Source organism: Clarias gariepinus, chromosome 3 (genome assembly GCF_024256425.1).
Source record: "Clarias gariepinus isolate MV-2021 ecotype Netherlands chromosome 3, CGAR_prim_01v2, whole genome shotgun sequence".
NCBI lineage: Eukaryota > Metazoa > Chordata > Actinopteri > Siluriformes > Clariidae > Clarias > Clarias gariepinus.
The window spans coordinates 24,674,259-24,696,156 of NC_071102.1; the positions used below are offsets into that span (position 1 = coordinate 24,674,259).

Genomic DNA, 21,898 nt, shown 5'->3' on the forward strand with positions numbered 1-21,898 from the left:
TTTTAGAGAAACGAAAGCTTGTTCTTATTATTATGGGAGTATTAAACTTCATTCAGTATCTGTGTTTAGATGGGCACTATGAATAACAGCCTAATCAGAATAAAACTGCTTTACAGTAAGTAAACACCTCAGTGGGGGTCAATCTGACCCGATCCAGACTGATCTCAAAATTCTTTTATAATGAGAATAAGAGTAAATGTGGAATTTAATCGAACACTCGTACTGTAAGCGCGTTTTTTAAAATTCTATAGCGCCATCTGTTGAATTTTAGAATTAACAAAATTTTAATTTACTGTTACCGTGAATTGCACAGAATAAAGGTGTGAGATTGTGTTTATTAAGTAGATTTCAATCGCACAATCATAAGCACGTATTAAAAAATATCCAGCGCTACCTGTTGAATTTTGAGAAGAACTAATGATTTATATATGTTACCTCAAAAGTAAATTTTATGTATTACAAATATTACATAGATCAACATTTTTCATAATACATAATCCTTCTTATCTCATTATCCATGCTTAATTTTTTTATATACACAGACAGATAAAATTTAACACATTTGCTAAATACAGTTTCTTGCCCTTTCATGTCGTATCCGGAACTTTTTTTAATTCAAATCTTTCAATGATCTTAACTGTCATTCAGATGAAACTTGGCCAGTTTAGATTTCACATAAAAAGACATCAATCTGAAATAGTTAATTGTTCTAAAAAGATATTGAAACATGAATTTAACACTGTAGACACTACAGATTTTTTTTTTTTTTTTTTGCTTTTTAAGCTTTTACCAAAAAAAAAAAAAATAAATGTCACAATTTTTACAGGCTTTTTTGAAAGCTTACACTTATTTAAATATCAATACTTATAAAGAAATATGAACAATTTGCATTATTACAATTTGAATTATTTATTATTATAATTTTATTTATTATTTTAAAGCGAAATACTGAAAAATGGGGCGTCTTTTTAAAACGGCTGAAGTTTGTAACTTTAAATTGTTAGGGAAGCAAGATCGGTCAGTTTCAAGTTGCATAAACTTCAGAAGTAGCTTCTTTGTCCACACACATTTTCTGTATTATATGTATAACATAATAATAATAATAATAATAATAATAAAATGAGTACTGATTGCCAGAAGAAAAAAAAGAATGTTATTCGTGCCTAATTAAACACTTCACAGCCTTTGACATGTAAAAAAAAAAAAAAAGAGCTTTATTCTGGTTAAATGCTTTGAGGATGTGTAAAAACGCATCTTATCAGATCAGCATCCATGTAAACAGTTGTTGAACATTTCAACTGTATGTTGGAATCTTAGATCAGCAGGATTTCAATCAGAAAAGAAAGAAAACAGTGTCCATGTAAACGTAGCTACTGATGTTTGCAAGCGGAACGCAGCCAGAAAGCTAGTCCATGCTGTTTATTAACCTTTCACCTTTAAAAAAAAAACGATCATGAACATCAAAACGCATCTCAACATATTTCACTGTCTCTGACTCTGTGTTAACCGTCTCAGTTACTTTAACATTCTTCTGTGACGTTAAAGTTTAAGCACTCTGCAGAAATGTTTTGTAATGCATGATCAATATTGAAGAAGAAAAAAAAATAAAAACCCACATCAGTGTTGTTCGTCTGTCCTGAAAGTCAGTTTTGTCAGTTTTGTATTGTATAATTTTCAAAATTAGTGAAATCTTCTTCTATATTTCAAATTAAGCTAAGTCAGGGATGCAAACATGGAGCCATGGTGAGTATAGCCCAGCACTGACAGTTAACCCTTAGATCACAATTGACACTTGGATGAGTCGCGTGAGTGGCCCCGCCTCAACTGTGTCCTCCTTCTTCTTTTTCTCCTCCTCCTCCTCCTTCTCTCTCACGTACGTACAGGCTTCCAGTATTGAAAACAAACAGGACTGGATAAAACACATCCGCGAGGTGATCCAGGAGCGCACAGTTCACCTGAAGGGGGCGCTGAAAGAGCCTATCCACATCCCGAAGGCGTCCACGGCCAAGCACAAGGCGCGCAGGTACAACCTGAGGCCAGTAAAACCTTTCTTACGCTCTATTAATTATTACTTTTTAAAATGTTTTTTTTTTTTTAAGTTTGTAAAACTTTACTGAGAATTTGCTGCTGCAGGATGCTTATGTGCTCTGTTTTGCTCCGTGCAGAGATGGAGAAGATCTAGACAGTCAGGGTGAAGGCAGCAGTCAGCCGGACACCATCTCCCTGGCCTCTCGTACTTCTCAGAATACACTGGACAGCGACAAGGTCTTACGCCTCACTCTTTTCGCCGCCCACCTTCTGTAATTACCTGCAGTGTAATTTCAACACTGTTCTGAACTCTTCCTTGTTTTTTGTTTTCTTGGCCTCTTAGCTCTCCGGAGGGTGCGAGCTCACCGTGGTTATCCACGACTTCATGGCAGGGAACAATAACGAGCTGAGCGTGTGCAGGGGGCAGACGGTCGAGGTGCTCGAGCGGCTCCATGACAAGCCCGACTGGTGTTTGGTGCGTACCACCGATCGCTCCCCTGCCCTCGAGGGCATCGTACCCTGCGCCACACTCTGCATTGCTCACTCGCGCAGCAGCATGGAGATGGAGGGAATCTTCAACCATAAAGGTGAGGAGAGCTGGGGAGGAGAAAAAAAAATATGGCACAGTTGTGCTTTTAATGTGTGAAATACATATATTATGATAATAATAATAATTATAATTATTGATTGCTTTACATGTTCAGAGTGGTTCTGTTTCTTATAGCTGTATTTAATTATTCTAGATTTGATTTAGCTTTAAACAAGATGTAAAAATGGGTAAAAAAAAACACTTCGATTGTAGAGCTGTAGACATTTGGGTGAAAAACATTTAAGGTTGATTGATTGGTAGAATTTAGCCAGATCGGCATCGGCCAGGTTTTTCCCAGGATGCCACTCTTCTCTTTTTTTTTTTTTTCTTTCTCTCTCGTCCGGTGAGACATTTTTTTTTTACTGTACATTGACTACACTGTTGCATCGCGTTACAATACATGAACTCACTTTTTTTTCCGCCTCCCTCTCCCCAGACACACTATCCGTGTGTAGCAATGATGCCATCCTCCCTGGCTCGTCCGCCACCCTCCAGCCTGGGCACATGATGGGTTCTCATAGTTCCCCAGGACCCAAGAGACCCGGCAACACCTTGCGCAAGTGGCTGACCAGCCCCGTGAGGAGACTGAGCAGCGGCAAGGCGGACGGCCACGTCAAGAAGCTGGCGCACAAGCACAAGAAGAGCCGCGCCGACGTGCGGAAGAGCGCCGAAGTGGGCTCGCAGAAAGACTCGGACGACAGCGCCGCCACACCGCAGGACGAGACCGTGGAAGAGGTCAGGGTGGGCTCTCTCTCTCTGCCAATGAGATTGGACATATTTCTCCGCGCAGTTAGCGTTCGTTAGTAACCTTGTGCCATGGTTGTCCTTACAGAGGGTGAGGAACGAAGGCCTGAGCAGTGGCACTCTCTCCAAATCCTCCTCCTCGGGTATGCAGAGCTGTGGTGAGGAAGAGGGAGAGGAGGGCGCTGACTCGGTGCCCCTGCCTCCACCAATGGCCATCCAGCAGCACAGCCTCCTTCAACCTGACCCTCAGGATGACAAGGTGAACCCCCTGGATTAGATAGAACAGATGTGGCCTGATGGTCGTGTGTGTGGGAATGATCTGTAATCACCTGGTCTAGGTTACCAGGAAGTTCTTTACTAACTTTATACAGTAGAGAGAATGTCTAATACGACACTGTCTGCTTTACAGAATTCTTTTTATAATCTTGGACTGTATATTGGTCAGATTGTTTACGATTAAATAAAATTCTTATTGTTTTATTTTTAATGCCATAAAATATGTTGATTTTGTCAAATGTCAAGGTAAAACAAAAATCACAAATACACAACAGGTTATGGTGTTCAGGAAAGTAATCATTAATGGGGTGAAGCGATAAGGCCTTGTATAATGTCCAATTACTCTACCACCTCAAAGTTGATTATTTTCCCATCGCACCATATATTGAAGTGGTTTATTTCTTTTATACCACAGCAATTTGACAGCAGTTACAATTTTGATATATAAATTAATGAAATGTTATACACTATGTTTATAGAAAAAAGGAATCCTGGCATTATTTAAGCCCTAGTAAACTTCTTGTAGACAGAAGTTGGAATAGATGTTACAGCGAAACTGGAGGGTGCCGAGTCCTCTGTCCTGGAGATGGAATGGATTTATTGAACGTTGCACCCGAGACCCCTTGTAAATCTTTCTAAAATATTGAATAGACATATTTCGTTAGTCATAAAACTTGATGATGATGATAACAACAACAGTAATAATAATAAGTTCTTTTAAATCAATTGTTAGTATTGAACAGTAAAGTACGATTGTACCTCTATTTGAATTTAATATTGCGAAACATTTTTTTCTATAGGAAGTAAATGTAATGAAGATAATCCATTCCAACCACCCAAAAATATCACAGATATGAACAATTTCCAACACTATAATCATATTTCTTTCATGCAAAAACAATCAAAACTTTAAGAAAATACATGGTAATGAAGTAAACTATAAAATAAATAGATGTTAAACCTCACTTTATCTTTATTCACGATTCCTCTCGGCACCGGCTGCTTTAAAAAGCAAACAGTTTTTTTCTTGATAACATTCTTGGTACTTATGCTGCTATGTCTTTACTAAATCTTCCACAAAGTGCAAAAAACCCACAAGACAAAAAGTAAATTGTTTTTGCTCGGTTTATCACTGACGCAAAACGAATACGGGTCCCAAGCATACGTCGTTCAGTTCAGCTCAGTTCATTAATTTTTTTTTATTATTATTATTATTTTTTGGGGTTTTCTAATTTTCTCCCTAATTTAGTCATGGCCAATTCCTCCCCGTCACTAGGGGGCTCCCACATTAAGGCTACTACTACCACTCAGTCGGGAGGGCGAAGACTATTCCGTGTTTCCTCCGAACCGCGTGACGTCGGCCGACCGCATCTTTTCGAACTGCTTGCTCACGCACCGTTGGGGCGGAGTAACACACTCGGAGGAAAGCGCTAGCTGCTCCTTCCGCATGCGCGATCTCACAGACGCCCCTGATTGGCTGTAGAGCCGTGATTAATGTGGGAGCGCAAGTACCTCTCATCCCTCCCCCCTGAGAGAGCTCGGCCAATCAGCCTCCGTCTGTGAGAGGAAAACAGCATCACCCGGGGTTCGAACTAGCGATCCCCGGATGATAGGGCGAGCACTTTACCACTGCGCCACTCGGAGGCCTAGCTCAGTTCATTCATGATGGTATGATGAGGTATCACCGTATTAGACTGAAATTGTTAATTTTAGGAATTGAAATCGCTATGGACCACACTTTCAATTTGTATTGCAATTCTGTTAGTATCATGATTTTATAAATATCCCAATTTAAAATACGTTGTTTTAGTTTGTTCACATTTTGTTACAATTACAAACAAACTTAGAAAATAATAATTTGCTCCAACCAAACAGATGATGTTGCTGTGTTGTGTAAATAGTTTAGAGAGCACCACCTTTGGGATTATAGAGGAACAGCAACATTTTGCCACCTCAAATACAAACGTATATAAATTACAATTCATCCCAAATTAAACCAAACCTGAAATTAATTCTATCAGGAACTGCTGTCAGATCTGCTCAATGTTAATTAAAACATTCTGACCAATTACATCCGAGAGTTCTGTGTTGTAATGTAAAACAAGCCTATATAGACTGTAGACTTGTAACATAGACCCCCTTCACCACTATTAATTTAAGTATTATTTGTAACGTACAATTTATAAGGGAGATTTCTTTTATACATCATCCTTCTCTCAATGTCAGATAAGCACTTGAATTTAAATGGGACTAAATTCCCTAAAATGCACCAGGTGTATATGGGGGTCAGTCGTGCCAAAAGACAGCTTGTGATACTAATTTGTTTTTCTCTTTTGTTTTTTTGTTCTTGGCTGTACCGTTTGCCATAGCATTATGTTGATTTATGTCCTGTCTTTGTTTTATCTCAGTTTCCATACCTTTCCATTTGACTCCTTCCCTTTATGGCCTCCCTCCCTCCATCTTGCTTTCTGTTCCCATGCTTCAGCTTAGCCGCAAGACACAAAACCCATTTCTTTTGAATTTGCTTTATTTATTTCTTTAAATGATTATTATTTTTTGATCGTGTATTTGGTCGATAGTACAGGCAGCAGACGCACCACTTTTAAAAAATCGTCCCTGTCTTTATCACCCAGGTGTCTTTAGAGGCAGATTTTTTTTTCCCCGTATTTTGCGGTAATTCCATCCTAGTCGAGATTTCCTTGTGTAGTTTTTAAACTTTTACTATTCTTGCCAAGATTCAATATCCCCTCCATTTTTTTTCTATCAGTTTTATACTTTTGTATTGACTTTTCTATTTGTCATTTTTCTATGTAAATTTTTCATGTATAATTAAGCTTCATCAACCCGGTTCCTCCTGATCCGCTGGAGGTCTTTTTTTCTTTTTATGTTATTGTTATTGTTATTATTATTATTATTATTATTATTATTATTATTTCTTTAAGCTAACCGGGTGCCTCAGAGTGTGTCCTAACTTGAATGTAGCGTCAGAGTACTTACTAGCAGGCACGTACTGTATGGTGTGAAGTAAAGAGGAGTGTGTGTGTGTGTGTGGGGGGGGGGGGTCATGGGTTGGGGGGGGGGATGGGTCAGGTGTCTAATGACTCAGAATCACAGAGAGCATCTCTCGCTCCCAGCCCCTTTAACAACCACTCCCATTACACCCCCCCTCCCTATCCCTTACCCCCTCCTTCTTCTGTGCTTTACCCCCTCATTATCCACTCTGGTGTCTAATTGGCATGTAAAAGCTAAGCAGACCAGAGGCCACTCCCAGACACAAATTGGAAAGTCTGGAATGCACAGCAAGGGTGAGATTTTTTTTGTTTGTTTGTTTTTTGCTTGATTTCACTCTTACTTCTATGTTGTGGCTGAATTATTTCTAATTATTCATAACACAAAGTCATAAAGGAACATTGCTTTTCAGCATTATATTATGTCCCACCTCACACTCTTGTCAAGTCGTATGTCTGTAGTGGCGAACCTTTTAAATTTTTAAAAGATGAAGTTGTATCAAGTAAATCAGCTTCACTTGGCGAATCGGTTTAAATCAGATGCGTTTACATTTGCTTAGAAAGCTCCAGATAAATGGCAACAGATAAAAAGAAAAATTTTAATGCTTGATTCTTTTTTAACCTTCTGGCCTAAAAAGTCACACACTTTTATATTTTATCCAGCTTCCTTTAGCTCTGATTACAGTGCACAATAGTGATGGGAAGTTCGGATCATTTAACCGACTCGGTCTCTTTCAGTGAAATAAACGCGTCTTATTTCGAGCAACTCGTTCATCACAGCCCAATAAGCCTAACCTACGCAGTCTGAGTCAGAAAGAGAATGCATTTGTTTACCTTTTGAGTCTCCAGGTTTTTCCGAGTCGTTCGTTTATGTAATCACATGACCGCCCCATCAGCTTAACCTATTGGGTCACTTAATGAACGAACGACTTGAAAAACCCGAGGACTCTAGAGATAAACAAATTTTTTCCGGCTCATTTTCTTAAAAAAAGTTAAGCTTATGGAGATGTGACTTGTTGAACGAACAAATCAGGATACCCGAAGATTTTAAACAGATTAACTAATTCCTGTACAGAACCAATGATATTCGGGAGAATATATGGGAGACTGAATAAATCCTTCCTAGAAAATGACTCATTCTTCCCAGAGATAAGTCACACTTCGTTCAAACTGACCCATCACTTATATGTACAACATACAGTAATGGCCAGTTCATGCGGGAAAATGATTCTTCATGCTCCCAGAACTATTTTTTCACTAGTTGCTGAATATGTCCATTCCATACGTTCAGGTCGTCAGCTGACTTAATTTTATTGCCACATCCAGTTCTGACCAACTGAAGTGACCTCAGATTGCATCACTGTCTCTAGAGCTTCATTCAGAGGGCACTGTGCATCAGGGTGCACTTTATTTCTTCTTTTTTTAAATAACATTATGGATTTAAATGATTTAAATATTTGATAGATTTAAATATTTTTTTAGTTTTTTCTGACCAAACATTTTGACAGCGGTGTGTTGCTGAGCATAATGCAAATGTCTAATGGAATGTTCCTTTAAAGGCACATATTTCTCATAACAAACATGCTTCTATTCATACCACAGTCGGGCGCAGTATTAAGGAGATCCCTGATTGTTACAGTACGTACAGTATTAGTGTGTATTTTATTAAACTATTGTGCTGAATACAGTAGGCTGTACAGCCCAGGAGACTGTTGATCCAGAAAAACAGCATGTTTATATTCGAAGAGAATCTGGGACAGCTTCAGAAATGTCACGAGTGAAAATTTGATAGATTTTGCATTTTCAGATTTGTTTAACTATAATTTGATGTTGCGTAATTGGTCACCTGGAAGACAGGAATGTTTTAAGATCAGGTTTCTTTGTCTTTCTATACAGTATGTATAGTTACTTTATTATATAATTTGGTGTAAGATCATACTGCTTTAAGGTGTATAATAAAAAAATCAGCATTTCTTTTGCACCAGGTTGTTTGATGATGCCTTATTTATTTTTCCCCCTCCACTCCTTCTCTACAGACATCATCGCGTCTTTCAGTCCGGCCCTCCAGCTCAGAAACACCCAGTGCTGCAGAGTTAGTCAGTGCCATTGAAGAGCTGGTCAAAAGCAAGATGGTGAGGGGTTTTTTGTGTTTTTTTTTTTAAATACATTTCTTAAGGTAATGTTGATGTGTTCTGGGTGACTGTACGTAACGGTGCTGTCTCTGCTCAGGCTCTCGAGGACAGGCCCAGCTCCCTGTCGGTCGAGCAGGGCGACAGCAGCAGTCCTTCCTTTAATCCCTCAGACAACTCTCTCCTCTCTTCCTCGTCTCCTATTGATGAGATGGAGGAGCGCAAGACAGGCTTCCTGAAGAGACGCCAGTAAGTCTTTACACTACGCTAGCACTCAGTTTTCGCCGCGTCAGGATTTTTTTCTGTGTCTCTTATAAAGCTCACTGTCCCGTCTGCCTAATTGTAGCTATGTGCTGCTGGAGTTGGTCGAGACGGAGAGGGACTACGTGAGGGATCTTGGTTTGGTTGTGGAGGTAAGCAGATGAAAAGCAGTTCAATCCTGATGAAATCTATTTTTGTACCGTCATGTTAAAAAGTTAGTACCCCCTTTGTTTAATTCTATGTGTCAAAACATCTTAAAAATCATCTGATTGTGGCAGGTCTCAGTTTTAGGCAAATACAACATACAGTAAGACAAGCAAGAACAACCATTTTCACCGTGCCACCATGTACCATATTTATTCAACAAAAAAGAAGCCAAAGAAAATAAAAACATGTGAGCAATGCCCCCAGAAACAGAATTGTTTCAGATCATTAAGGTTTTGGGCATTTGCTTATGCACAGCTCTCTTAAGGTCCCGTCACAAATTTAAATTGGGTTGATGTCTGGACTTTGACCAGGCCATTTCACAACCTTGATTCTTTTATTTTTCTGCCGCTCTGATGTAGATTTAAGGATGTACTTGGCATCATTGTCTGGTTGCAATGTAGTAAGGAAGAACTAGATCCCCAGAAAATCTGAGCCTTCTTTTCAATAATTTTCTTGTATAGCATTGTCTTAAGAATGATGTAATTTAATGCCAAGCTCCATTCGCGTAATGTTGTTTTATCACTTTAACAGGGTTATATGGCTAGGATGAGAGAGGAAGGCGTTCCAGATGACATGAAAGGAAAAGACAAGATTGTGTTTGGCAACATTCACCAGATTTACGACTGGCACCGGGAGTAAGTAATCATTCTACTGTATATATTGCATGTATATGTATGTATGTGTGTGTATATATATATATATATATATATAGCGCTATCATTTATATGATTTTCTATTTCTTTAGAAAAAAAAACTTTTCCTTTAACCTGACAGTTGGAAAGCTCTCTACTGTTTTTTTTTAATTCCTGTTCTTTTTCAGTTTCTTTTTGGGAGAGTTGGAAAAGTGCCTTGAGGATCCTGACCATCTGGGCACCCTGTTTGTAAAACATGTGAGTCGATTTCTTCATGTAGTACATGTTTAGTGACGTTGGTTCTCCCAAGTCTGCAGTACATCTTTATGATTGGTGCTCTCATTGCAGGAGCGGAGGCTGCACATGTACATCGTTTACTGCCAGAACAAACCCAAATCTGAGCACATCGTCTCAGAGTACATTGACACTTACTTTGAGGTACATACTTCTAAAACTGTCACGCAACGATATTATAAAAAAAAAATTACCTACAGGGGAAACAGGAATGATCTATTTTTGACTGTAAGAATTTAAACTGTGGTTTTGCATTTTGTCCTTCAATGGCAGGACCTGAAGCAACGTTTGGGTCACAGGCTGCAGATCACTGACTTACTCATCAAACCAGTGCAGAGAATCATGAAGTACCAGCTGCTGCTCAAGGTCTCTGAAGAAGAGTTGATTTTCCAGACTGTGAAGCTTTAATATAATTCACAAATCTGCCTAAAGAGCTTTCCTGCTCAAGTAATCTTTTCTTTTTCTTTTGTTTCTAGGATTTCCTTAAATTCTCCAAAAAAGCTGGGCTAGACTCACTGGATTTGGAGGTGGGCAAGTTGTTCCTCGTGAATGGTGATATATACTGTAAATACAGTATTCATATTTGGTTCTCGCTAGATTACTCCATGATGTTCGTTCTTCCCTTACAGAAAGCGGTTGAGGTCATGTGCATTGTCCCGAAGCGATGCAATGACATGATGAATGTGGGACGTCTGCAGGGATTTGAGGTAAGACAGTCAGTTCTTGGTCAAAATAAAAGATCGAACTATGTGAACTAGTAGCCTGTTTTATCTTTGTCCATTAAAGGGTGAACTTAACTTTGTTCTTATTCTGTCCTTCAGGGGAAGATCGTGGCTCAGGGTCGACTCCTCTTGCAGGACACCTTTATGGTGTCGGACTCTGATGGTGGCCTGCTGGGCAGGATGAAGGAGCGAAGAGTCTTCCTTTTTGAGCAGGTTGTTATTTTCAGCGAACCCCTGGATAAGAAGAGGGGTTTCTCCATGCCTGGTTTCCTTTATAAGAACAGCATCAAGGTGCGTCCTTACTGTCCATCCAGGCCTCCACTGGGTTCTTTTTGGTCACATGACCTTAACTAAAAGAAGAACACTTCTCAGGACATGTGGTTGATCACATGATCATTTTATTTGCAGTGTAATGTTTATAATAATATTACAAAAGGATATTTAGTAGCTGATATTCTAGTAGCTTTACAATACAAAATGTAGCTGTCTGTGTAATTATTTATTGTTTGTATTTGCACAGTAGTGTATAGATAAAATGTAATTTATATTGCGCGTTATGTTTTTGTCCAGAGTGTGCAGTTCTATTTTTGTCGTGTTTATATTCATAATGATGATTATTGGCCCTATGTTTGTGCGCAGGTGAGCTGTTTGGGTCTGGAGGACAGTGTAGACGGCGACCCGTGTAAGTTTACCCTGACCTCCAGAATGCCAAATGGCAGCATCGAGGCCTTTCTACTGCACTCCTCCCACCCTGGAGTCCGGCAGGTCTGGACCCTGCAGATCAACCAGATCCTGGAGACGCAGCGCAGCTTCCTCACCGGTACGTATAACCACAGCACCGTTAATTGGCTTTAATGTGAACTGAAGTGTCGGACTAGAATCGATCCGTGTGACAGATTTTAATATTATTTTACTATTAGTGTTTGAAACTGAAGAAGGCTGATACAGAAGATATAGTGCAAAGACAATACATATTATTAAATCAGATATACAGCTCTGAGGGGGAAAAAAAAGAGACGGCTGCAAAATAATCAATTTCTTATGTTTTTTTTTCTTCTTTTTTTCTTACAGGTGCATGTATTGGTAAGATGAACAGTTTTGTTAATTTTTTTTGGTGCATTGCTGACAATATTTTTCCTAAATTCAAAATATAACTATTATTTCTTAAAGGAAATGACATCATAAGACATAAAAATAACCCGATATTATGCAGTATTGGCAGAGCGTTTAATAACTCAAAACAAAATGCAAATAATTTGTAAACAAAATTGTATTAATGCTTTGGCTGAATAACATTAAGAAATTGGTATTTGGTGGAATGATTGCAATTACAGCTTTTATGCTTTTTGCCATGCTCTCCACCAGTTTATACCACTCTTTTTGCAGTGCTCTTATTATTTTTTTCCCATAGCTGTATGTTCTGTACATTAACTTAACAGCATTAGCAGGTTATCTGCACTATTGCTTAAGTGCACTCTAACCGATATAGCCTCCTACTAACTGATGTCTCTTTTTCTCTCTTTTTGTTTTTCCTTACAGCGCTGACTTCTCCAGTTGACTATCAGAGGAATCATGTGGGAGGGAGTGTGAGCGCTCCAATCGGTTCTTCTGCCAGTACCGGAGGGCAGGGAGGAGCTCGTGGAGGAGGAGGGGGTATGATCCCAGTCCCAGTTGCACCGGGCTGTCGCTCTCGCCCCTCACGTATCCCCCAACCCTCCCGTCTTCCTCAGCCTCTTCGACATCACTCTCCCGCCCTGGGCCCCGGAGCCGGTGAGCCGGACGGCCCCAACAAAATCTCAGGTATGCCCCCTCGGCCCCTTCCCTCTTGCACTACAGACCCTGACACAACCCGAGACTCTGCTAAGCTGAAGCTGTCAGACAGTCCTCAGGCTAAACGCAGCGAGCCTGTGGAGGACGTTCCCAAAGAGAATCAAGATATGTCCGCTCCAGTCCAGATCCCTCGAGCCACAGTGGCCCCGTTATCGCTGGCGAAGCCCAGGCCGGGAACTATCTCCCCAGTGGGCACTCCGCTGGCCACGCCAGGCTTCAAAGACTTCCTGGCTCCGTGCAGCCCGGGGCCAAAGAACGGTGGCAGCGCCACTCCTTCCTCCTCCGCCTGCTTCTGGAGCTCCATGCCAGGCTCTCCTGCCGGCCGGCCCGGCTCCTTCACCTTTCCCGGCGAAGCGGGTGAACCGCCGAGCCGGCCTAATCAGAACCAAAACCATCGGCATTCCAGCCACAGTAAAGACGCGGACCGCATGAGCACATGCTCCTCGGCCAGCGAGCAGTCGGTCCAGTCCACCCAGAGTAACGGGGTAAGAGCTCTGCTTCAGCTCTGCTTTTTCGCAGCTCAACCCCAGCAGCTCTCCTCTACAAGATTCTGCTGCTTTTTTTTTTTTGTCCCTCTCTCTCTCGTCTACTCAAGTACTTACTAACCCCATGTAGAATCTGTCTTCTCTCTCTCTGCCTCCAATGACTGGGATTTCCAACCCTGCATTCCTGAACTGTAACACATCTTTACTGCCACTCAGTGTACTAACTCCTGCATCTTTGTATGCGGCAGATTCTGGAGAGATAACGTTCTCTTCTCTTTTACAAACTCTCACACTTCACACTTTTACTTATAATGATTGAGGACAGACTGTCTTCTCCGTCTGGACTGCTGCCATGATAACACTTCTTATCCTTCTCATATTCTACTGGGGAAATAAATGGTCAATTCTATAATCCTTTATGGTATAAAATTGAAAAAAATATTCTATTTATAGCTGCAAAGATGTATAAAAATCACCTTATGGAATTCTGGTCTTGTGTAACGATCTCTCTTTTGGTGACGATCTCTCAAACATGTTTGGATTTTTTTTTTATAACGATGCATGGTTTGTACTCTAAACATAGACTCTAATCAGCCAAAAGCGATTAATAAAATGCTGAATTGTCTTGTGACCAGCCTGTATAGTATGTGATGAGCATGGATATGGCGGTGTTGGGTGTTGGCGCTACTTTCTCTGTCACTATCTATGAAATAGAAGCATTGTCCAAGGAAAAATACCCTGATGTATTCCAGACCGAAGATAATTTTTTGTGTTTTTTTATTTTATATATTTGATATTCACAGAGTGAAAGCAGCAGCAGCAGTAACATTTCCACAATGCTCGTGACGCAGGACTACGTGGCTCTGAAAGAGGATGAGATTAATGTGTGTCAGGGCGAGGTGGTGCAGATCCTTGCCTCAAACCAGCAAAATATGTTCCTGGTGTTTCGCGCCGCTACAGATCAGAGCCCAGCCGCTGAGGGCTGGATCCCCGGCTACGTGTTGGGCCACACTTCAGCCAGCACCCCCGACGCCCCGGATGCGGCCATCAAGTAAGAGCATTAATATTCAAACAAGGGTTAAATCTTTTCATCAGTGGCGCGATAGTTGTAGATTTAATATAGGAGCGCCCTAGTGGACGGGTCGGAATTGGATATGACTAAATTAGTGTAAAAAATCTTTGAAAAAAATTTTTTTTTCATCACCAATTAAAAAGGATTAATTTAAGAGTTTTGGTATGTTGTTTGAGAGTTCTGATATGAATTGGTTTGCATTGTCTTTAAAGGTCAAATCAACTAGGCTTTTATTTTTAACTTCAACCATATACAATTTAGTACACAGTGAAACGAAACAACGTTCCTCCAGAACCAAGATCCTACGTATGACATAAATTAACATCATAAATTAACAAAAGATTAACTAGATAACTTGGAGACCTAATTAGCTGGGACAAGACAGATTTTAAGTTAACAAGAACTATCTACATTTTTTTTTATACAAAAGAGACACAACATAACGTGCATGTGCAAACGAGCAACAAAGTTACAATTCGACAACATGACATCACAATACTTTTGTTAATTTAAAAAACAAAACTTTTTATTTGTTTTTAGAAAATCATCTTCATGGCATACGTCCCTCCGTATCCGTAAGAAATCAGAGAGGAGAGAAAAGGAAGGAAAGAAAGAGGGCAAGCTTGAAAACGGATACAGGAAGTCCAGAGAGGGTTTACCTAACAAGGTGTCTGTAAAGGTAACACACACATCTCTAATCCTAGTACTAGAGCTTAAATTTGTCCGTCATCTCTAAAGTATTTTTATTGTTATTTTTATAACTTGACTTTTGTTTTTATGCAGCTTTTAAATCCCAACTACATCTATGACGGTAAGTTTGTTTATTTCCCATTTTCTACACAAAGCTCGTCTTATGTTATTTGTGTTTAGAAATGATGGATTTTTTTTCTGTTCTGTTCTCTCCAGTTCCGCCAGAGATTCACGTTCCGCTGAGTGACGTGACCTGCGATAAGGGGGAGAGCGTGACACTGAGGTGTAAAGTGTGCGGCCGCCCCAAAGCCTCCATCACATGGAAAGGACCCGACCAAAGCACGCTGAGCAACAACGGCCACTTCAGCATAGTTTACAGGTACACGCGTGTGTGTTTAAGTTCTATAAAATGTTTTATATGCTCACACAATCCTCTAATAATATGTAATAAAGTGTAAATTATCAACACATGCTGTGTGTAACATGATGTTCCTTATGCAGTGAGACTGGTGAGGCCACTTTGCGCATCGTGGGTGTGGCTTCAGAGGACGATGGTGTCTACACCTGTATCGCCACCAACGATGTAGGGAGTGTGATGACATCAGCCAGTCTTAGAGTGTTGGGTAAGTCCTCACACACACATATGCACACACGCACACGTGTACACCTCCCTGTAACGATGCTGTATTGAAGGAAATCAAATGAAACGTCGTCTAATGAAACTTCCTTCTCGTAGGTACCTCCAGTGATGGAATCCGGGTCATGTGGAAGGACAACTTTGAGTCTTTCTACACTGAGGTGACAGAATTGGGAAGGTAAGGTTTAAATCCTTTTAATCTGTACTGCTTGTTGTTTGTTGCCATGGTGGGAATTTCTAAGCTAAATTGAATTTAGTAACATTAATTAAAATTTTACCAAACTTGTGATTTACTGTTAGCGCTGTCAATATTAACGCGTTAAAATATGTGATTAATATAGAAATTTTAATGCATTACCATTTTAAGTTTGACCCTAATGGCTTCCCATAATCGCAGGGCGGTTACCTGGCTGCGTGTAATGCATTTCTTTAATCCAACATTGCACGTTTATAATACAAGTTAATCTGAGTATTTTAAATTTGTGATTAATTGCGATTAATCACGATTAATCCATTAATTAAGCGACTATAATGAAGAGGTAATGAAGTGTGTGAGGTTAGGGATAGATTTAATTATGTACAGTTAAATTTTGTGTTTTTTCATTTGTGTGTGTGTGTTTATGTGTGTGTTAGGGGCCGCTTTGCTGTAGTGAAACGCTGTGACCAGAAGGGCACCAAACGGACAGTCGCCGTCAAACTCGTCAATAAGAAACTAATGAAACGGGATCAGGTCACACAGGAACTCAGCATTTTAAAAAGACTACAGCATCCTCATATAATCAGCCTACAGGACATCTTCGAGACCCCCAGCAGTTACGCAATCGTCCTTGAGATGTGAGTGCAGTCATGCAGTTACAGTAGGCACACTCGCACGATGAAAACCGTAAACCGTACTTAAATGCAAAGGGCCTGTGTGTGTGTTTAGGGCTGATCAGGGACGGCTGCTGGACTTCATTGTCAGCTGGGGGAACCTCACTGAGGAGAAAGTGGCCTTTTACCTGCGGGACATTTTAGAAGCTTTGCACTACTTGCATAACTGCAGAATCGCTCATCTGGACGTAAAGGTCAGTTTAAACAAATCATAAGGTAAATGATGAAATGAAGGGAATAATTTTTTTTTTAAATAGTTCTGAACATCGTAAGAATAATAAACCACGTGAACATACTGTAAAGTCTTACACGTAGCAGACACGCGGCTGGTGGAATATGGATGCTTCTTTTAGTCAGAGCCTTAACCCATCAACGTGAACTAGTACAGTTAAACCTTGGATTGTGAGCATAATTTATTCCAGAAACGTGCTTGTATATCAAAGCACTCGTATATATCTAGGTGAATTTCAACATAAGAAATAACAGAACCTCAGATGACTCGTTCTACAACCCAGAAATATTTCTATAAAAATTATTTCCTATAAAATATTATTGCGAAATGTAAAGTAAAAATAAAACAAATTAACCTGCAGTTTACCTTTAAAAAGAATAGTAGCTGGTGTCATGGAGAGAGGAGGGGAGTTATTGTGTTATTGACTTTACTACCTGTAGGCTCACTCAAATCTTTAACATCGGCACAGTTGTGATCATGTGATGCTCAGCAGATAAAGTGTATACGTACTACAGTACTTGTATTGGAAAACCTTGCTCAATTATGGAGTTAAAATTAATAAACATTTTTGCTCGCCTTGCACAGCACTCGCAGACCAAGTTACTTGCAATCTAAGGTTTAACTGTATATAAAGTGGCAGATTTAGAGCTTGGGTGAAAAAAGTGAGAAATTTTTTTATATACTTGTAAGTTTCTAAAATATTTTAAACATATATTATAAAACTTTTTTTTTATGAATAAAAGACTAACAAAGCAAAAGAAAACAAATGCTTAGGATTCACAAAACTTTTTTTGGATTCAGTTCGAAAGCTGCAACGAAGCTTTTGACGGTGGTTTATTTTAAAGGCTTGTTTGGTTGTCTAGCTTAATATGATATTCTAATAAAATTTTGCACATATTTCTCATTTTCAATTTTTAACCTTTTCATTTTCAACCTTTTTTTTTTTTTTTTTTTTACCCCAAACTGTCTTAGCCTGAAAACCTGGTGGTGGATCAGAGCTCCTCTCAGCTGACGGTGAAGCTGACGGATTTTGGGGACGCGGTGCAGCTGAACTCCGCCCACTACATACACCCTCTCCTGGGCAGCCCTGAATTTGCTGCCCCTGAGGTGGTCCTTGGGGAGCCTGTTGCTCTGACCTCTGACCTCTGGAGCCTCGGCGTGGTCACCTACGTGATCCTGAGCGGGGCGTCGCCCTTCCTGGACGAGAGCGTGGAAGAGACATGCCTCAACATCTGCCGTCTGGACTTCAGCTTCCCCGACGATTACTTCCAGGGCGTGAGCCAGGAGGCGCGGGACTTTGTGTGTCTGCTGCTTAGGACGGAGCCTAACAAGCGTCCGGCCCCTTCCGTCTGCCTACAGGAGCCTTGGCTAAGGCCGGGAAACGGCCAGGGGTCTACCGAGGGCATCGACACCTCCAGGCTCATCTCTTTCATTGAGCGGCGCAAACACCACAACGACCTGCGGCCCTTAGGGGGCATAAGGCCCTTCCTACACAGCAGACTCCAACCCAGGATCTGATAGCGAAATTTTGATATTTGCGGCAAAAAGAAAATTAAATAAATAATGATAATAATCTCATCCTCTTTCAGGAGCCGAATGCGATTCGGAAAAAACTTGTCAATCCTACGTCAGTCGGAGTATGTGGAAATGACTGCCTCATCCAGTCAGAGCCGTGTAGAACACGGTTCAAAGACGATGAGCGGCGTCTGTGGATTAAACGTCTCTTTCCTCCAGTCGTATGTTACTGGCTGGTTCAAAATGTAATGAAGATTTGTAAGAGATTTAACGAATGGAGAATATATATATCGGACTGTTTTACTGATCAGCGATTAATCAAACCGCACGGAATTATTCGTGTGGCGAGAAAAAAAAAAGAAGAAAAAAACATGCATCTGCACAGACAGCGGCAAGGCTTTTCTCAGACTAAAATATGATGCACATGAATCTCGTGTGGAGAGAAATGTTTTTCCCCCCTTTTGCCTGAGTCAGAGGGAGCAATCAGTTCTTTTGCGCTTTTACAGTATTCAAGTCAAAACATTTTAACAGGGAGGGGGGACAATACAGTCAGTAGGTACACATATGAACGAACACTTATGAAGCAAAAAGAAACAAACAAACAAATGCGTAGGATCCACAAACATTTTTTTTTCTTCTTTAGATTCAGCTTGAAAGCTTCGTTTTTTTTTATCATTTCCATTCGAATCACAGGTTGTTTGGTTTGCCTAGCTTAATAAACAATAAGTTGCTTCGTCAAACAAGGATCGTCATGCCACCTTTAGATGTAACGATTTTTTAAGTGCTGCAAGTGAAACCTCTTTAACATTTTTTTTTTTTTTTTTTAATATTGCTTTAAATAGAACAAATTGTGTTGTGCAATTTAAAAATGTGGAAGCCTTACTTTGTACATAGTCAGTGTCCACCATTTTATTTCATGTTTTTTTCTTTTTCTTTTCTTTTCTAATGCTGTTTGTTCACAGAGATCATCCCAGCATTGGGAGAGGTGATGAATCCCAAGGGAAGATAGCCATAGGGCAGCCAAACGGTCTGAGTCGCAGTTCACGTATGAGTTCAAAAAACAAAACAAAAAAAAAAAAAACAAGGAAGACTGAATACTGTAAATGCACTCACGTTGTATGTTATGTTCCAGATTTTTTTATTATGTGCAATGTTGCCGCTTAACCAGTTTATGCAACTATTTATGAAGACATCTTGTTGTACCTGTAATAAATAAATAGACAAGCATGTACTTGGTACTGCAAGTTCTGCTGTTAGTTGCTTTTATTTTTTCTCCTGGACGTTATCTTCAGTTGAGTATTATTTCCCTGTCACGCCACAGGGTCATCGTCATGGCACTTATGCTTTCTTGTCACTTTTTTTTTATTATTATTATTATTAGTGTACCAAAGCTCTGCAATTTTCACAAGCCTTTTTTTTTATTTTATTTTATTTTTTTATAAATTTCACGTGCCAGGTTGTTTACATGCGTTCACCATAGCTTTATTCTATAAGTCGGAAGATTTTGCTTTTTGAATGTTCTTGACATTTCACAGTCAACAAAAACAATAACATGCTTTTCACGCTATTAATCAGACAGGTTTATCGGGCTGTTTTTGTTTTTTTTCTCGGTTATTTAACAGCTTCTTGTGATGCCAAGAACTCTCGTTGATATACAGTAAATGTGAAGCCTTTAAATTATAATATTTATATAATATCTCATTAATAGTTTTTATACAAATTTAGATTATATGTCCAAGGCCTCAGATAGTTTTTGGTGATCCAGTGGCTAGGAAAAGATTTTCAGCAATTTGACAAAGTAGTGACAATTTGCACTGAAGAGATTTTTTCCTTCTCAGCTTTCTGTCGGTGCGTAGCCTACAGCCGCCGCTCGCGTTCTCCAAGCACCTCTGCAACTGTCACATCACCTCGTTTAGCTCGTCATCATTCAGTTTCCGAGACTCGGTCGGATGTGGGAGAGGGTGGGCCGGAGGATCTTTCCTGACGGAAGGAAACGTATGTAGTGGCTCCATCTGTGTAGTTCCATATCATGTCTTCTAATTTATTTCGTCATTGTAAAGTTGTACAGATGCTGTTACATCATGGGAAGTCAGACTGGATGCATTTTAATGTTTTTTTTCTATCATTGTTTTTTAAAGTATGTATGATCATTGTAAACTTTTTATTTTAGTTATTTTATACTTTTGCATGTATATTTCTTTGTACATACACCATAAGTGTTTACGCAGTATGTGCTGTAAATATGTTCAGTTTTGCCATCAGTTATTTTAAAATTAAACATATGGAACATTCTCCAGAGTACTGTGGTGATTGGAGCATCGACTGTACGTTAGGTAAGTGTTTAATTCAGACAGACCGGACAGCTACACATGCTTCTGGAAGCCACATTTCACACGTTTCGATGTTGTTTTTAAAGTATTGACTCGAACCTGTTCAGAAGGTCGATGTGTGAAGTTTTTCCTGACCACGTAATGGGAAGAATTTTTTAACGTATTTATCTTTGTGTACAGATTTTTGGGTGATCCAGTAAGCAAGTCTAGATTTCTACAAGACCACACATTTGGAACCGCATTTTCCAGAGCTGGTCTTAATCAGCATCCATGATCCTAACTGATGATAATGAACATTTTTATGTCTCAAGCACTATGACTTTTAATTATTTTTCTTTTTTTTTTCTTTTTAAGAATCTGGGGGTCTTAACATGCTCAAAAAATCATGAAAATCAGAGCACTGGTTGGAATTTGCAGCCAGATTTCGAGGGCACTACTCAACAGGAAGTTAGTTATTTTGGATTGTTTGCAAAATGCACTTGATGGATTTTGATATACTCCCCCTAGGGGATTTATACGATCGGCACCACTCCGGGCCAATGTGATCTCGAGACATCCAGGATGCAAAATTGCTATGGTGTTCTTGATATCTCAAACGGGCCAACTGTGACTATATCGTAAACTTTGGTATGGCACAGGTGCTTGGGCCCGATCATCGTTGCTTGCAACTACTATATATTTCACTTTATATTCGTTTTATTAAACTTGTACTTATTTCCCTTAACTGTTGGATTAACTGGATATTCTCTGTAGTGCTATAGTCTACTGTACTGGAAGTTATCTCCTTCACTCTGAATCTTATGATACTGTAGGTTTACAGATCGTCCACTTTTTCTTTTCAGACAACCAGGCAATTAACAAATGCCAGCTTAGCTTTAGGAGCACTGATCCGCTACCTGATTTTCAGGCTGACCGACCAGAGTGATTCAGTGTAGCTGAAATATACTGTAGTAATTAAAAAAAAAAAGAAAAAATCAACACTGAAAGGGCAAAAGAAAAAAAAAGAAGAAGAAATAAAATAACACAATTCACGCAGCATGTCCAAAACATTTCCACCAAGCTCTCAGAACCAAAGATTCCAACCATTCCTCTTAGGCCAGTAAACAATGCTTCCAAACAAGATTTCCTCTTGGGTTTCCTTCGTTTCTCAGCAGGAGGTTTTAACTAATAATTTAAGCCCCAAGTCCCGGTTTCAGTTCCAGAACCCAAAACAAAAAAGGAAGTAAAGAAAAAAAAATGAGTTCTGTCAAATACTTCCAGTACATTTGGTTAGTCTGTGAAAACAGGAAGTGCTGTATTTGTCCGCATTAGAACCCCGGCTAAGTTGTTTTAAAAGTCATTATTTAA

At 39.7% G+C, this 21,898-nt stretch overlaps 1 protein-coding gene across 6 annotated transcripts in view; it reads left to right on the plus strand.

Annotated features, from left to right (window-relative positions):
- Positions 1-20,512, plus strand: part of trioa (trio Rho guanine nucleotide exchange factor a) — a 138,107-nt gene extending 117,595 nt beyond the window's left edge. For 2 of the 6 annotated variants that reach the window (XM_053492917.1, XM_053492922.1), the window contains 27 exons: positions 1,714-1,743; positions 1,884-2,035; positions 2,166-2,265; positions 2,372-2,615; positions 3,054-3,352; positions 3,450-3,620; positions 8,682-8,777; positions 8,875-9,023; positions 9,121-9,187; positions 9,774-9,877; positions 10,063-10,132; positions 10,223-10,312; positions 10,442-10,534; positions 10,645-10,695; positions 10,798-10,875; positions 10,990-11,181; positions 11,530-11,710; positions 12,430-13,205; positions 14,009-14,256; positions 14,818-14,956; positions 15,061-15,088; positions 15,184-15,346; positions 15,469-15,590; positions 15,704-15,782; positions 16,238-16,438; positions 16,530-16,668; positions 17,679-20,512. In XM_053492917.1, coding sequence (XP_053348892.1) covers positions 1,714-1,743; positions 1,884-2,035; positions 2,166-2,265; positions 2,372-2,615; positions 3,054-3,352; positions 3,450-3,620; positions 8,682-8,777; positions 8,875-9,023; positions 9,121-9,187; positions 9,774-9,877; positions 10,063-10,132; positions 10,223-10,312; positions 10,442-10,534; positions 10,645-10,695; positions 10,798-10,875; positions 10,990-11,181; positions 11,530-11,710; positions 12,430-13,205; positions 14,009-14,256; positions 14,818-14,956; positions 15,061-15,088; positions 15,184-15,346; positions 15,469-15,590; positions 15,704-15,782; positions 16,238-16,438; positions 16,530-16,668; positions 17,679-18,224 — 4,608 coding nt within the window. In that variant the 3' untranslated portion in view covers positions 18,225-20,512. Of the gene's footprint in view, positions 1-1,713; positions 1,744-1,883; positions 2,036-2,165; positions 2,266-2,371; positions 2,616-3,053; positions 3,353-3,449; positions 3,621-8,681; positions 8,778-8,874; positions 9,024-9,120; positions 9,188-9,773; positions 9,878-10,062; positions 10,133-10,222; positions 10,313-10,441; positions 10,535-10,644; positions 10,696-10,797; positions 10,876-10,989; positions 11,182-11,529; positions 11,711-12,429; positions 13,206-14,008; positions 14,257-14,817; positions 14,957-15,060; positions 15,089-15,183; positions 15,347-15,468; positions 15,591-15,703; positions 15,783-16,237; positions 16,439-16,529; positions 16,669-17,678 lie in introns of those variants that run through there. The other 4 variants (XM_053492919.1, XM_053492920.1, XM_053492921.1 and 1 more) reach the window with 4 other exon arrangements.
- Positions 20,513-21,898: the final 1,386 nt, after the last annotated feature.